The sequence below is a fragment of the Juglans microcarpa x Juglans regia genome, chromosome 1D, assembly GCF_004785595.1.
Source record: "Juglans microcarpa x Juglans regia isolate MS1-56 chromosome 1D, Jm3101_v1.0, whole genome shotgun sequence".
Classification (NCBI taxonomy): domain Eukaryota; kingdom Viridiplantae; phylum Streptophyta; class Magnoliopsida; order Fagales; family Juglandaceae; genus Juglans; species Juglans microcarpa x Juglans regia.
The window spans coordinates 20,919,518-20,932,395 of NC_054594.1; the positions used below are offsets into that span (position 1 = coordinate 20,919,518).

Genomic DNA, 12,878 nt, shown 5'->3' on the forward strand with positions numbered 1-12,878 from the left:
ACAATTGACTTGATGACGGCTATAATTGTATGAGTGTTTTTTGACGTCCTCATTCCCTCCTCGGGTATTTTTTTTCTTTAACAATAAAAATTATTTTGATCATGATAAAAAAAAAAAAAAAAAAAAAAAAAAGATGGAGTCATTGATTTCAAATTTAAAAAAAAAAAAGATGGAGTCATTGATTTCAAATTTAGATGGTAGACAACCTTTTCATTTCAAGATGTCTTTTATTTTTTTCTATTTTCAAACACGTCCTTGATCAGCCCCACGACCGGAAAAATGCACAACTAGCTAAGAGCATAGCATTAGTATTGGGTTATGTAAATATAAATATAAAATTTACATAATATCACACGAATTTGTATTTGATTATTTCACTCAAAGCTTATTTCCACATTGAATATCTATCTATTAGTCAAAATAATAATAAAATATTATAAATTTAATAATATATTTTTTCAAATTTTTTTGTTCTATTAATTTTTTTTTTCTTAATTAAGAGCTACATGAAAATATTAATATTATACAATATGAGACTTGGAGTGATAGGAAAAAAGAAACGGAAGGATAACGAAACATAAGTGTTGTTCGAGAGGAAGAACACATGAAAAAAAAAAAAAAAAAAAAGGAGTTTAGTAGAAGCCAAAACTGAGGGAAGAGAGAGAGCTTGCAAAGAAAAAAATATTTTTTATTCCCTTTGATCATTCTACAGTACTATCAAATATAACCCAAAGAACTAATTTATTGCAGCAAAAAGTCATTCATTTTTCTATTTGTATAATTCAATGCAACACATTTCGTGACTCTATTAGCTAAACCCTCCATTCCAATGAGAGTGCTCTCCTCTTAAGTGGCTAAATATTCTCAAACATAAAAAGCCAAAAACAAGGAAACAAGATAAATAGAACTGTTACAACAATAAATAAATCACACAAAAAATAAATTCATAAACTGACATGACTTTCTATGATACTTTATATTTATTTTATAATAAAAATAATTTTACAATTTTACGTATCACATCAATTCACGTTAATTTGTGAGTTTACTTAATTTTTTTGTAGTTCTTCTGTAATTAAAATATTTCTCAAGATAAATATGTTGTTTTTGTTAGGCATCACGGGTCACGTATGGCACCATGCTGTCCAAAGCTCAACATATTATTCCCTTGAGTCTCACGTGAATGTAACGGTCAATTGTCTTTGCTGATGCATTTTTTTGGCAGTTCATAATGAAGTTGTTAAAAAAGCCACTTCAAAAGCAGGAACTCTTGCTTAATTTCTTTCTTTCGTTTTCTTCTGTATCCTTCTCTAGCTCTAGCATTGCGTGAATAACCTAATCTTACTTTTTTCTTTTTTAAAGTACTATCCCCTCCAACTCAATGCATGGTTTGGATTTTTCTTAATAGCCCATTAATCATTAGATTAAGGGCATGTTTGGACAGGTAAAGGATGATCAGAATTATAAAAAATTCTCATAATTTCATTCTCTCGAATATCACTCAGGCATAAAATATATTTCAATTTCAATTTCAATTTTTCAACTTTTTTATTTAGCCATTATCTAATCATTATCTAAACATAAAAACTAATATAACTTTTACAAATTTCAAAATAAGAATAATATTAAAAATTATAGTCAAACAAAATTTTTAACTTTATAATATTTTATTCAAATTTTTCTATCTCATTTTTCAAAACCCAAGAAAGCATATTCACTTAAATCATTTCACTATTATTTATAAATTATGAGATATAGAAGGCTCATTTGGGGAGTGAGATGAGATTAGAATTTTGTGATTAGTACTAAAATAGTTTGTGAATAGTAGTAAGATAGTTTGAATTAAGTATTTTTTAAATTTTGAAAAATGAGAGAGAGAAAGTTGAATAAAAAATATTATAAAATTAAAATACTTTATAATATAGTTTTATAATATTATTTTTATTTGAGGATTTGAAAAAGTTAAATTATTTTTTATTTGACAGTTTGGAAAAATTGTATTGATTAGTTTGAAAATATTTATATTTAAATTATGTTTGGGAAGGAGATGAAATGAGATAAAAATTTTGAAATGAGATATATTTCCAAACAAGTCGTACAAACATGCCCTAACTTATTAAAAAAAAAAAAAAAAAACCCTCAAATTTAGAGTGGTACTTTCGTGGGCGAAACGATAGCAAATTAACTTCAAAGAGATTCTTCCAACTTAGGGCTGAGCACCCTACCTCCGACTCTAATTCTGACTTTGTCGCGACTCTGACTCCGATTCGCATAGCCTCCGATCCGACTCTGATTCAGACTTGTTAGAGTGGAGTCAGATTTTGACTTTTTTTCTTAATCCATTTGAAATTTTAATTTGACAATCTTAGGCTCTCACTAATCGGATTTGGGCTTCCATATTTCATTTTTTTTTAATATTTTTTCAATTTCAATTTTATTAAAACATAACCAAAATTGAAAAAATAAATCATTGTACAAATTATTGTTATTATACATGTTATTATATATTAACGTTTATACGTTAGTATTATACGTTATTATACATTGATTATTATACATTACTAGTGTATGTTATTATACATTAGTGTTACATAGTAGTAATAGTTAATAGTATGGTGTTTATGTATACTAAATTATTATTAGTGAATTTAGTATATTTATATTATAGTATAAGTATATTATTTTATAATAATTTGCTCATAATAATATATTATTGAATTTAATTAAGCTGTTGACTTATAGGCCACTTAAAACTACACCACATCAACTAATATAATTGAAAAGAGAAATGATATTTGCAGTTATAAAATGCATAAGCGCTGCACACTTCATTTGAAAAATGTGAGTAAATATGAGATTCATATAAAAAAAATTAATTTTTTAATAATAGACCATATTCGTTTTCAGAAGAAGTACACAACGTTCGTATAACTTATAACTATATCTAGCATTACTCAATTAAAAATATGAAATTTAGATAGAGAATATCATTACTCTTGTAAGCATTTAATGCATGGTAGAATTAAGCCCATCTCTTGTTAGAATAAGATAGAGAAGAATTTCTCTTCACTGTGGTCGACTTATTGTCATGTTGGAGAGGAATTTAGGGCAATCGTCAAATCGTGGTTGTTTGGAAGATGGTGCCTCCATGCTTAATGTGGTGTACTAAGGTGGCAAATCGTATTAACGAATCGTGTTTATGTCGTGTCAAGTCGTGTATATTATATGAATGAGTCAACTCGAATACGACCCGTTAAGCTTAATTGGTCAGATTTCCAAACCCTAACACAACCCATTAAAATAACGAATTGACACGATACGACCCGTTTTGATCCGTTATAAATTAATTAAAAATATATCGACACAACACGACCCTTGTCGACCCGTTTTAACCAATTTATGTAAATGAGTTGAATTGACCAAAATAATTCATTGGATCTGATATAATTTCAAATAAAATTTAAAATCACAATATCTCTAAAAAATATAAAACTAACTATATAAATCAAAAATTACAATCCAAACAATAAAAATACCAAAATTACAATCCAGAGGAAGTGTGCGAGGCAGTCGTGACTCGTGAGAACTAATCAACTGAGAACCAAGAGAGAGTGAGGGTCAGAGAGAGAATTAGGAAATACGAAATAGGATTAGGGTATTTTTTGTTTTAGGTTAAAAATGATATAATTGTAATTTTGAGTAAAAATTTTAACAAGTCTAAATGGGTTAATCAGGTTGACCCATGAATCTTGTCTTAATGAGTCAATCCATTTGACCCGAACCTATTAACATCAAATCCAAACCTGTTAATTTCGTATTTGTTCGTGTTAGATTAACAAGTCGTGTCAAATATTGACACCCCTAGTATATTTTTGGAATGAAAGAAATGGTCGTTATTTTGATAATAGAGAACGTTGGATGGGAGTGGTTCAGGGACTTTTTCTTTTATACATTGTTACTTTGGGTTTTGGCTATTGTATTGATTCTTGGATATTATGCTGATTTTCACAGTACTTAGCTTGTAATTAGGTTCGTCTCTTATATATTTTCTGTGTATCTAGACTATGCCTAATTATGTAGATTAATAAATTCTTTTTACTAACAAAAAAAAAAAAATAAGGACCAAGCCCAAATAACCAAGATACACAGAGGCACATGAATGAATGCAGAAGACCACGAAAGCACAAAATGTCTATTAGTTGAAGCCCAACTCCATGGGAAAATTCCTGCTTTCTACTTTGTTGACAGATATACAAAATCCTAAAAACAATTTTGAAAAGTCATATATTAATTTGTAGCACAAAAGTCAGATGCATTTGTATGATTTTCCTTCTACTTTATTCTGACTAGGAGCGTAAATTCAAATTGGAAAACAGGTCCGGATCCGGACCGGTTTTCTCGATTTTGAATCGGTCCGGTTCGGGACCGGTTCTTAGAATGTAAAAACCGGCCGATTCTAGTCCGATTCTGATTTTAAGATTTTTCAGATCCGACTGGACCGGTTGATAAAAAATATATATAAAAAATAATATTTGTATTATTGTATATATAAATTTTATACAAAATATTATATATATATATATATTAATATATATAAGTTTTATATATTATGTGTAATTATAAATTTTTATGTGAAATTTTTATATATAATATATATTCATTTATGAAATAATTTTTTATTATAATTTATAAATTATTACATAAAATGTTAATACTAAATCACTAAAAGTTTATAACTAATACTAATATGAAATATATAGTTTATAACTAATACTAATATATAACTTATAACTATACCAATAGTCTAATATTAATACTATTATATAGTCTAATATATTAATTAAAGTATAAAACAAATTTTTTTAAATCAGTTTTTTTTTTATAAATAAATTTTTAATGACAAATTGTAAAACTTATATTTTAAAAAAATTGAAAAATCAGACCGGATCGAATCGGAAACCGGTAAAACCGGAAGTACCGATTTAGGAGGGTAACCGGTGCATAATCGGTTTTAAAAAATATAAAACCAATACATACTGGTTCGATCCTAAATTTTGTCTAAAATCAGATTGAACCAAATCAGTTACCCCTAATTCTGATTCAGTTCAACTCCCAAATACAAGTACTGCGTAGAAATTAAAAGAAAAAAAAAAAAACTCTAAAATAGTCTCGATAACGTAAAAAGAAAAAGAGTTCAAAAGATAAAAACCTGAACAATAAACTGGAGTGAAGAATCTCTCTAACCTCTATCGGCTGGTGTCGGAGATCTGCAGAAGTTCCGCACACATTTTCCCGAGAAAGCATTTTTCGGTTAATCCAAACACACACACACGGAACGATGAATCTATTCAGATTAGCGGGGGATATGACCCATTTGGTCAGCGTCGTCGTTTTGCTCCTCAAGATCCACACCATCAAATCCTGCGCTGGTTCTCTTTCTCTCTCTCTCTCCATTATACTTACATATCTAATTTCTGTTTGAAGTATAGTTGATTTTATTTTTTACCTATGTATGTAACAGATATATATATATATATATATATATATGTATATAAATAATCATGAGTTACATTTTCTAAGCTATGTTCGTTGTAGCTTGTTTGCTAGCTGAGTAAAAAGGAAGGAAACATAAAGAAAACTAGTATTGAATGTAAAGTAATTTTATCTTGTATTTAGTTCGGTGAGAGAGGAGTTGGTTCACTTCAGCTGAGCCAAATGGTTGGATTGGGCTCAGTTAAGCTGGGGTTTCTGGTTTCCTGGGTTTCGAATGGCGGAATATCCTTACTTGTAAAAGCAAAATGGCGGAATACTTAATTAATATTTTTGGATTGTTATGTTTTGTCCCATTTTGTCAGCTACCAAACAGTAATTTTAAGGGTGGGGTAGGAGACTGGAGGAAATTGTAGTTATGGCATCACCGCACATTTTCATCGGTGGAATTCTGTATGTTTAGAATTATTTTGATCACAAGCTATTGGGTCTTAGATGATTCTTTTTTCTTTCTTTTTTTTTTTTTTTTTTTTTTTTTTTTTGGGGGGGGGGGGGGGGGGGGGTTCTTTTGTAAAGACGAGTAAGTTTGATGGGTTTGCTAAATTTCGGATTACTTTGTTTTCCAGTACATGAGGATTAGAAGGTTTCATTTGATGTAAATAGTGTACTGTATAGATGAAAGTATGCTTAATTCATACATTCTGATCCTTAAATATCATGTTCTATTTTGAGTATGCTATGAGTGAGCTGTAGGTTTTCATTTTTTTCTTTTAATGGAACTATGAATAGAAGTATGCTTATTAAAACAATGGAGCATGATATTTAACGTGTGGCATTCATTATTGATTTCTTTGGTATTTGGCAATATATTTTGGGTGGTTTTCATATGTTATATTTGTAGAAAAATGGTTTATATGGGGAAAATTATACTTTTTTTTAAAATAGATAGGCAATGCAAAACTCATAAAAATAGAATTAACAATTGCAAATGTATATGTTTGTATGTGCACTCAACATGCATAAAAAGTTTAAGAGACAATTTTGTGGTCTACGTCTGTTTTAGGAATTGAAAAGAACTGGAGAGAAAAGTGGTGCTTTAAGGACAATATAAGAACTTCTATAAATATTTGCATGAGCAAAGACACTCAATAGCATTCTTACTAGTATTGAAACAGTTGGATTTGAGAAAAGACTCTCCTAATAAAAATTAAAAACAAAAGGTTAAGTTAACACCATGAGGGAATCCGATGGTTGAAAATTTTTACTTGAAAATTAGTTTTAGTTAGTTAGATGAAAAAAAATAGGTAATTGTACATTAGAAGTGTAAAAGAAATAAAACTGATAATACCATGACCTGAAAGAGAAAAGAGTTACTTATGCAAAACCATACATAATGGTATGGAAATGCCATGAAATTATCTGAAATTAACACACTTGGTGGAAGATTTTTGAACAAGATGATTGGAAAGATAAGAAAATGACTATGTTTTTTTTTTTTTTTAAATTAAGTAGAAGTTATACTTTATATGGAATGCACTGGTGCCTTACTTTATTAAAAGTTCTGCCAGCTTTAGCAGTGTAAGTGCAACCGAATGATCGTGTACCGAATTAATTGGCTTTGCTAACGCTAGTGACAGCACAAATTTGAAGACAAGATGATGGAATCTCTCTCGAGATAATTTGGTTATATGTCTAAGATCAAGGATAATATTAAGGACTAATGTAGTTCAAGGCAGATTATAAAAATAGGAGGTGGGTCAAAATGACATAAGTGGAAAAGGGGTGGGAGGAGTGAAATTAAGCATCCACCCAGGTTGTGATGTACAAAGGTCTTATTTATTTTTGTTACCAATCCAATCTGAGTGAGGAGATTGGATGCATCTACATTTATGTTCAATGGTTTCTTGAAAAAGAAAAATTTCCTGAATATAGCCTCATGTAAGATTTTTTTAATTCTTCACTTTAAATTCAGTTTTATGTAAAATAGATGGATCAGTGAAGTTCTATGACTTGCCCCCCTTATCTTGGTCTGTTAAGCTTATAGAAGTGAAGATTTTGTTACACAACCTACGTGCTGAGATCTCTATGATGGAAAGATGTGTGTGCTGGATAGGAAATCATAACATAGGACTTCTCTCCCAGTTTTTCTGGATTTTCGATCCTCCACTGTGTTTGCTGAATTGCCTAGTTCATGCATCATATGCATTGTCTTCTACGAATTTTCTTTCCTTGTTTGTTTCTTGTTAATATTTTTCATTGGTTTTTACACCTTACATCAGAGCAATAATTTTAATGTTAATTACTTGCCAATATATATGCTCATGAGAATCTGTATTTGTGAAGTTTTCTGTCTGTAGGTAATTAGTTAAATCTTACGGCTTCTCGCCTTTCACCTTGATTCCAATCTTATATGCAATTGTATGCTGTGGTCTATATGTTTTCTTTGGGGCGATGTTATACTTCTGCTTATAAAGGTGGTTGCAGTCTATGGATTTTGACCCGCTACATTTTTGCAGGCATTTCCTTGAAGACTCAAGAACTCTATGCTCTTGTTTTTGCTGCTCGCTATTTGGATTTATTTACACATTTCAACTCGTTTTATAATACCATAATGAAGTTAATATTCTTGGGGAGCTCTTTCTCAATTGTTTGGTATATAAGGCACCACAAAATAGTTCGCAGAACTTATGATAAGGACCAAGACACTTTTCAACATGTTCTTCTTGTGTTGCCTTGCCTGCTTTTGGCACTACTCATAAATAACAAATTCACTTTTACGGAGGTATCAAAATTCCTTTACTTAAGCGATAAATCTCAGTTTGATGCTTGTGTCAATGTCACCAGCAGCAACATAACACTATGATACTTGTATTAAAAAACTTTTATTGAGAAAATGATGGGCTCTATACTGTACTTTTTCCAAATTTTTCATACGTATGTGTTTTAATGCATGCCCTTGAGCAGGTAATGTGGACCTTTTCAATATATTTGGAAGCTGTTGCCATACTGCCTCAGCTGGTATTGTTGCAAAGGACAAGAAATATTGACAACCTGACTGGACAATATGTTTTCCTCCTTGGGTAATATACTTTTTCGAATCTGTATTTTATTGTTCCAGAGCACAAAATGTTATTGAATACTTGACTGGAAAATATGTTTTCCATCTGGGTAGCTTATCGTTTTCAAGTCTCTGTTTTACTAATTTATGCAATTACCAAGATACTAATTATATGCTGTTTCTTGGAATCTTAAGTCTCGTGTCACTGCCATGGTTAAGTTGTTGATCTGTTTCACTCTTTGCCCTTTGCATTGTTACAAGTAAATCTTATATATGTAAAATATGGAAGCTTGTTTTGATGTTCGGTCTATAATGCTTGCATCGGTCTCACATGCTCTTTTTGTCTATAAAATTGTATTTACATTATTTTTTGAAAATGTGAAAGTAGATATATTGATTTTTCTCTTGTTTCTTTTATTTGTCGCACAAATGTTTTCTGTCAACGTGTCTCGCTAAATCATTCTTGCGTCACGTTTTTCAATCAAATTAGTCTAGCATCTTACTCATCAAGGTGCAGCTTGATGGTTAAATGGTGAACTTGGGATAAGCTGTAGACTCAAACATCTGGGTTCGAATTCGCACAAGGAGTTTCCTGGATTACCTGATAACAGTTCTGACGGGTGGGGTTGTGTTTCCAAACTTTACTTGCCAGAGATAGCTCTGAAGGGCCCGGCCTTGGTGAGGTTCCACGTCATCAAACAAAATAGGCTGGCATATAGATCTATTTCGGTAGATATGGTGTGTGTGTAGATAAATCTGCATATAGAAATATCTATTTACTTATCAGAAGGATAGCATGTGTACGCAGATTCATCTTTAACTAGGAACTTACCCAGCTCACTAAAAAATCATCCCCTGTACGTTTACGTGTAGTTTTTAATAAACATATATGTATATGTAATTTTATATTACCCAGCTCAGGTCAGTGTTCATAAATAGGTCGGAATGATAATGAACACCAAAACAAACCCTTGGGGGTTATATGCATTTAGGAACTGTACTGACCCTTTCGTACTTGCAAAAACTGATTGGGTCATGCTGAAAAGATTTTGTTTAATGAAAACTGCGAAATCAACTTTATAGAGTAGCTGAAAGATCTTTGGAGACATCCTCAAGTTTAGACTGTTTATTTATTTATTAGGGTAGGGAGATTGAGTGCTTTTAGTGGTGAAAATCTTAGTTTAAAAGTACCTTAGGGAAGTCATCTTAAAAAGGGTTGTTTACTTAGCCATATAACTAATCAAAATTAAAAGTTGATTCAGTTTTGAACTGGTTTTCATTTTTATGCAGTTTTTCTGCATCACCCACAATTCTGTTTCAATTTTTTTAAAAGGAAAGCATATTTATTATAATTACCAAAATTAAGTACTTATCCAAAAAAATACCAAAATTAAATATTAACAATTGATGAAACAGTTCTATATATTATAAAAACTTGACAAATACAAAATGTTTTAAAATCATTTTGGTATTCTTAGCTAGCCCAGTTTTTGGTTTGCCCAAACACCCCAAATTGATTCTCAAGAGGACGGCATGATGAGGAACAATACATAAGGTAGTAGGCCTTGTTTTCAGTGCCTGGGGTTGTCAGTCTGTCGGGATGGGGTCCCAAATTTTATAGATTTTTGACAGAAACCAACCTTGATAAACTTTGTTCTTTACTCTAGCATAGATCATAGTATTGTTGCCAGATCATCAGTTCATAAAAACTTGTTTTCATTCTCTCTTTCTTAGATCTTCTCCTTCTCGAGTTCCTTTTTTAGGACTTCAATTGAAGTGATTACAAACATGCTCTTACAACATGAAAACAGCCATATACTGATAAAATAAAGAAAATGAAAACAGCCACTTATGAGGCCGTTGAACTTGGATATGAACTGCTTAATGATTAGTGTGGAAAAAGGAAGCAGATATATAAGTAATGTAAATAGATTGAGGCCACGACTACTTTAAGGAGAGGGTTAAGGGAGGGAAAGAGAGATAACGAAGAGGTGGCTGGAAAAACAGAGCAAAATACCTTATAATTTCCTTTGTCTCCAAAATATGATGACCTTTTTAACAATCCTAATTTGATCCCTTCCTATATTTGCTTCACCATACAAGCCATAACACCTGTCCTAAGCCTATTCATGGTAGAGCTCAAAATATCAATAGCTGAATACAATTGCATTATAGAAGTATAATTACTTTTTTGAAAAGAAAAAAAAAAAAAAAAAAAAAAAACTCCTATAAAAATATGATTACCATCCACATAAAAATTTGCAAGGGAAGTTTACTTTATAAAATATTCCCTTAACATAGAAAAAGAATCCTGGAATATTTTATCTAGAGAAATTCCAGGATTCAATCCTTACACTGGAGATAGAAACTTTTTTTTTCTATAGGTAAAATAAAATTTTATTGAGTCAAGTAATTAGGCCTGGAGTTAGAAGCTAATCCGTAAACTAAGAGTTGTAGTCACCATTGCAATTTATTATACCATTAGGTTGTTACTGCTTCACCACCTCACAACTTTGCATTTCCAATCATTTGATGCATTCCATTTGCGTCCTACCATAAATGCACTTGCATACATATAGTAGCTACTTGTCTTTTAATGCATGCAATTTATCTCCACATGACCATGTTCCTGGCCTGGGAAGATGACTGAAACTTTCAATGGTGTATTGATTAGCTCAAGCCTTTTTGAATTTCCATTTTGTCACATGATAGTTCTGTAGATTCTTAGTCTGAACTGCTCTATCATTTGTTGGCTGAAACTGAGATGATTATTGATTTGAGTTTGCTTACCTTACTGCAGTGCATATCGAGTGCTGTATATATTAAACTGGATTTATCGCTACTTTACCGAGAAGCATTATGTCCAATGGATAAGTATGACTCATTCGTTGCACCCGATTCTTAACATCTCTATGAAAATCCTTCGTTCTTTTCCTTTCTTTTTCTTGTCTGGTGCTGAGAAACGGTTCTCTGCTCTTGCAGCTTGGATATCGGGGCTTATCCAGACACTGCTCTATGCTGATTTTTTCTACTATTACTTTCAGAGGTAAATGCTTTAATATTGCTAAAACTTTTCAAACATAATGCTATTAAAAGCAGAAAATGGTGATGCCCTGTTGATATGTCTTGCAGCTGGAAGAACAATGAAAGGCTCCACTTACCAGCTTGAATTGCGATCCCATGTTTAGTGGCAGTTGTAGCTGGAAGAACTACTTACCAAACTTGATTGTCTTTGACCATGGTTGTTAGGCCTAGGTTGTCATTAGAGCATACGTGAACATGTAATAGTCTACTTAACCACCAAACTAAAAAAAACAGAACAATTGTAAGAGAGTCTGATTACTGTTGTTTGCCACTACCTCTCTCTTTTGTAGTCTTGTATTTTTTCATGTGCTTTCAGCACCCTCCTTAAGCAATGGCAGTCGCAGTTGTTTTGACTTCACATAAAACTGAGTTGAGTTACATGACATGAGATAAAAAGCACACTGATCACTTACAGCTCACCAAAATTTCAGTTAGTTGCGTGAATGTTATATAGATGTTTAAACTGAAAAGGGAAGAGCTGAAGACGTGTGCGAATATCCTCCAGATCCCATTTTTCTCATATCCCCAGGAGAACTCAAGCAGCAAATCCGGATGATCCTCAAAGACAAAAGCCATCTCTAGGTAAACCTTGTTCTGGTCGCGACGGCCCTCACGACACATGAGAAGAACACATGAGAAGAACAACCAATACAGGAATTATTGGGGATGGGTTCGTTTCGGGGTTGCAGCTTGTAATCCAGTGTGGGTTAGAATATGGTTTTTGATATAGGGTAAGTTGCAGGATAATCCCAATTAAACTTTGCCACTCACCACAATTATTTTACTTATTTTTTTTATTTCATTCTTCTTAAATTAATTGAACTTTTCTATTTATCATTTATACACTACACATTTGGTAAAAGGAAAAAAATTAAAAAATTAAAAATTATATGTAGCGTCTGGTGTGAGGAGAATGAGTAGAATTTTTCATTCCGATTACAGGTTTAATGCTCCACATAACAAGAGAGAACTGTGGCACAGATTCAAAACGAGATTCTTTTGATTTATACTGTAACATAAAAGTTTATCGTATTGATGGAAAGAAAAACACCTAAAACGCATTCATCTAGCTTTTGAGATCAAACATTTTGTATTTAAGATTTATTAATATACACAACACTATCATATTCAAATACAGTATCATCATGGTACTGACTTTTTTCTTTTATTTATTTATTTATTTAGTTTTGCTGATTATGAAGATATTTTTTAATACACTTCCGTAAAAAAAAATACATATGAAAAC

The 12,878-nt window shown here is 31.4% G+C and overlaps 1 protein-coding gene across 1 annotated transcript; it reads left to right on the top strand.

The window, feature by feature from the left end:
- The first annotated feature begins 5,096 nt into the window (after window positions 1–5,096).
- LOC121235994 (ER lumen protein-retaining receptor-like) lies at window positions 5,097–11,906 on the top strand. Its single transcript, XM_041132474.1, has 6 exons — window positions 5,097–5,429; window positions 8,007–8,272; window positions 8,455–8,570; window positions 11,349–11,422; window positions 11,531–11,594; window positions 11,681–11,906. Exons 1-6 carry the CDS (start codon window positions 5,339–5,341, stop codon window positions 11,715–11,717), a joined length of 648 nt encoding a protein of 215 aa, XP_040988408.1. The 5' UTR covers window positions 5,097–5,338; the 3' UTR covers window positions 11,718–11,906.
- Window positions 11,907–12,878: the final 972 nt, after the last annotated feature.

Bases quoted from the DNA above. Each gene is read 5' to 3' on its own strand.
- LOC121235994 (XM_041132474.1), top strand. From the start codon at position 5,339: ATGAATCTATTCAGATTAGCGGGGGATATGACCCATTTGGTCAGCGTC. The intron at 11,423-11,530 runs GTATGACTCATT...CTGCTCTTGCAG, and splicing joins GCATTATGTCCAATGGATAA to CTTGGATATCGGGGCTTATC. The intron at 11,595-11,680 runs GTAAATGCTTTA...TATGTCTTGCAG, and splicing joins TTCTACTATTACTTTCAGAG to CTGGAAGAACAATGAAAGGC.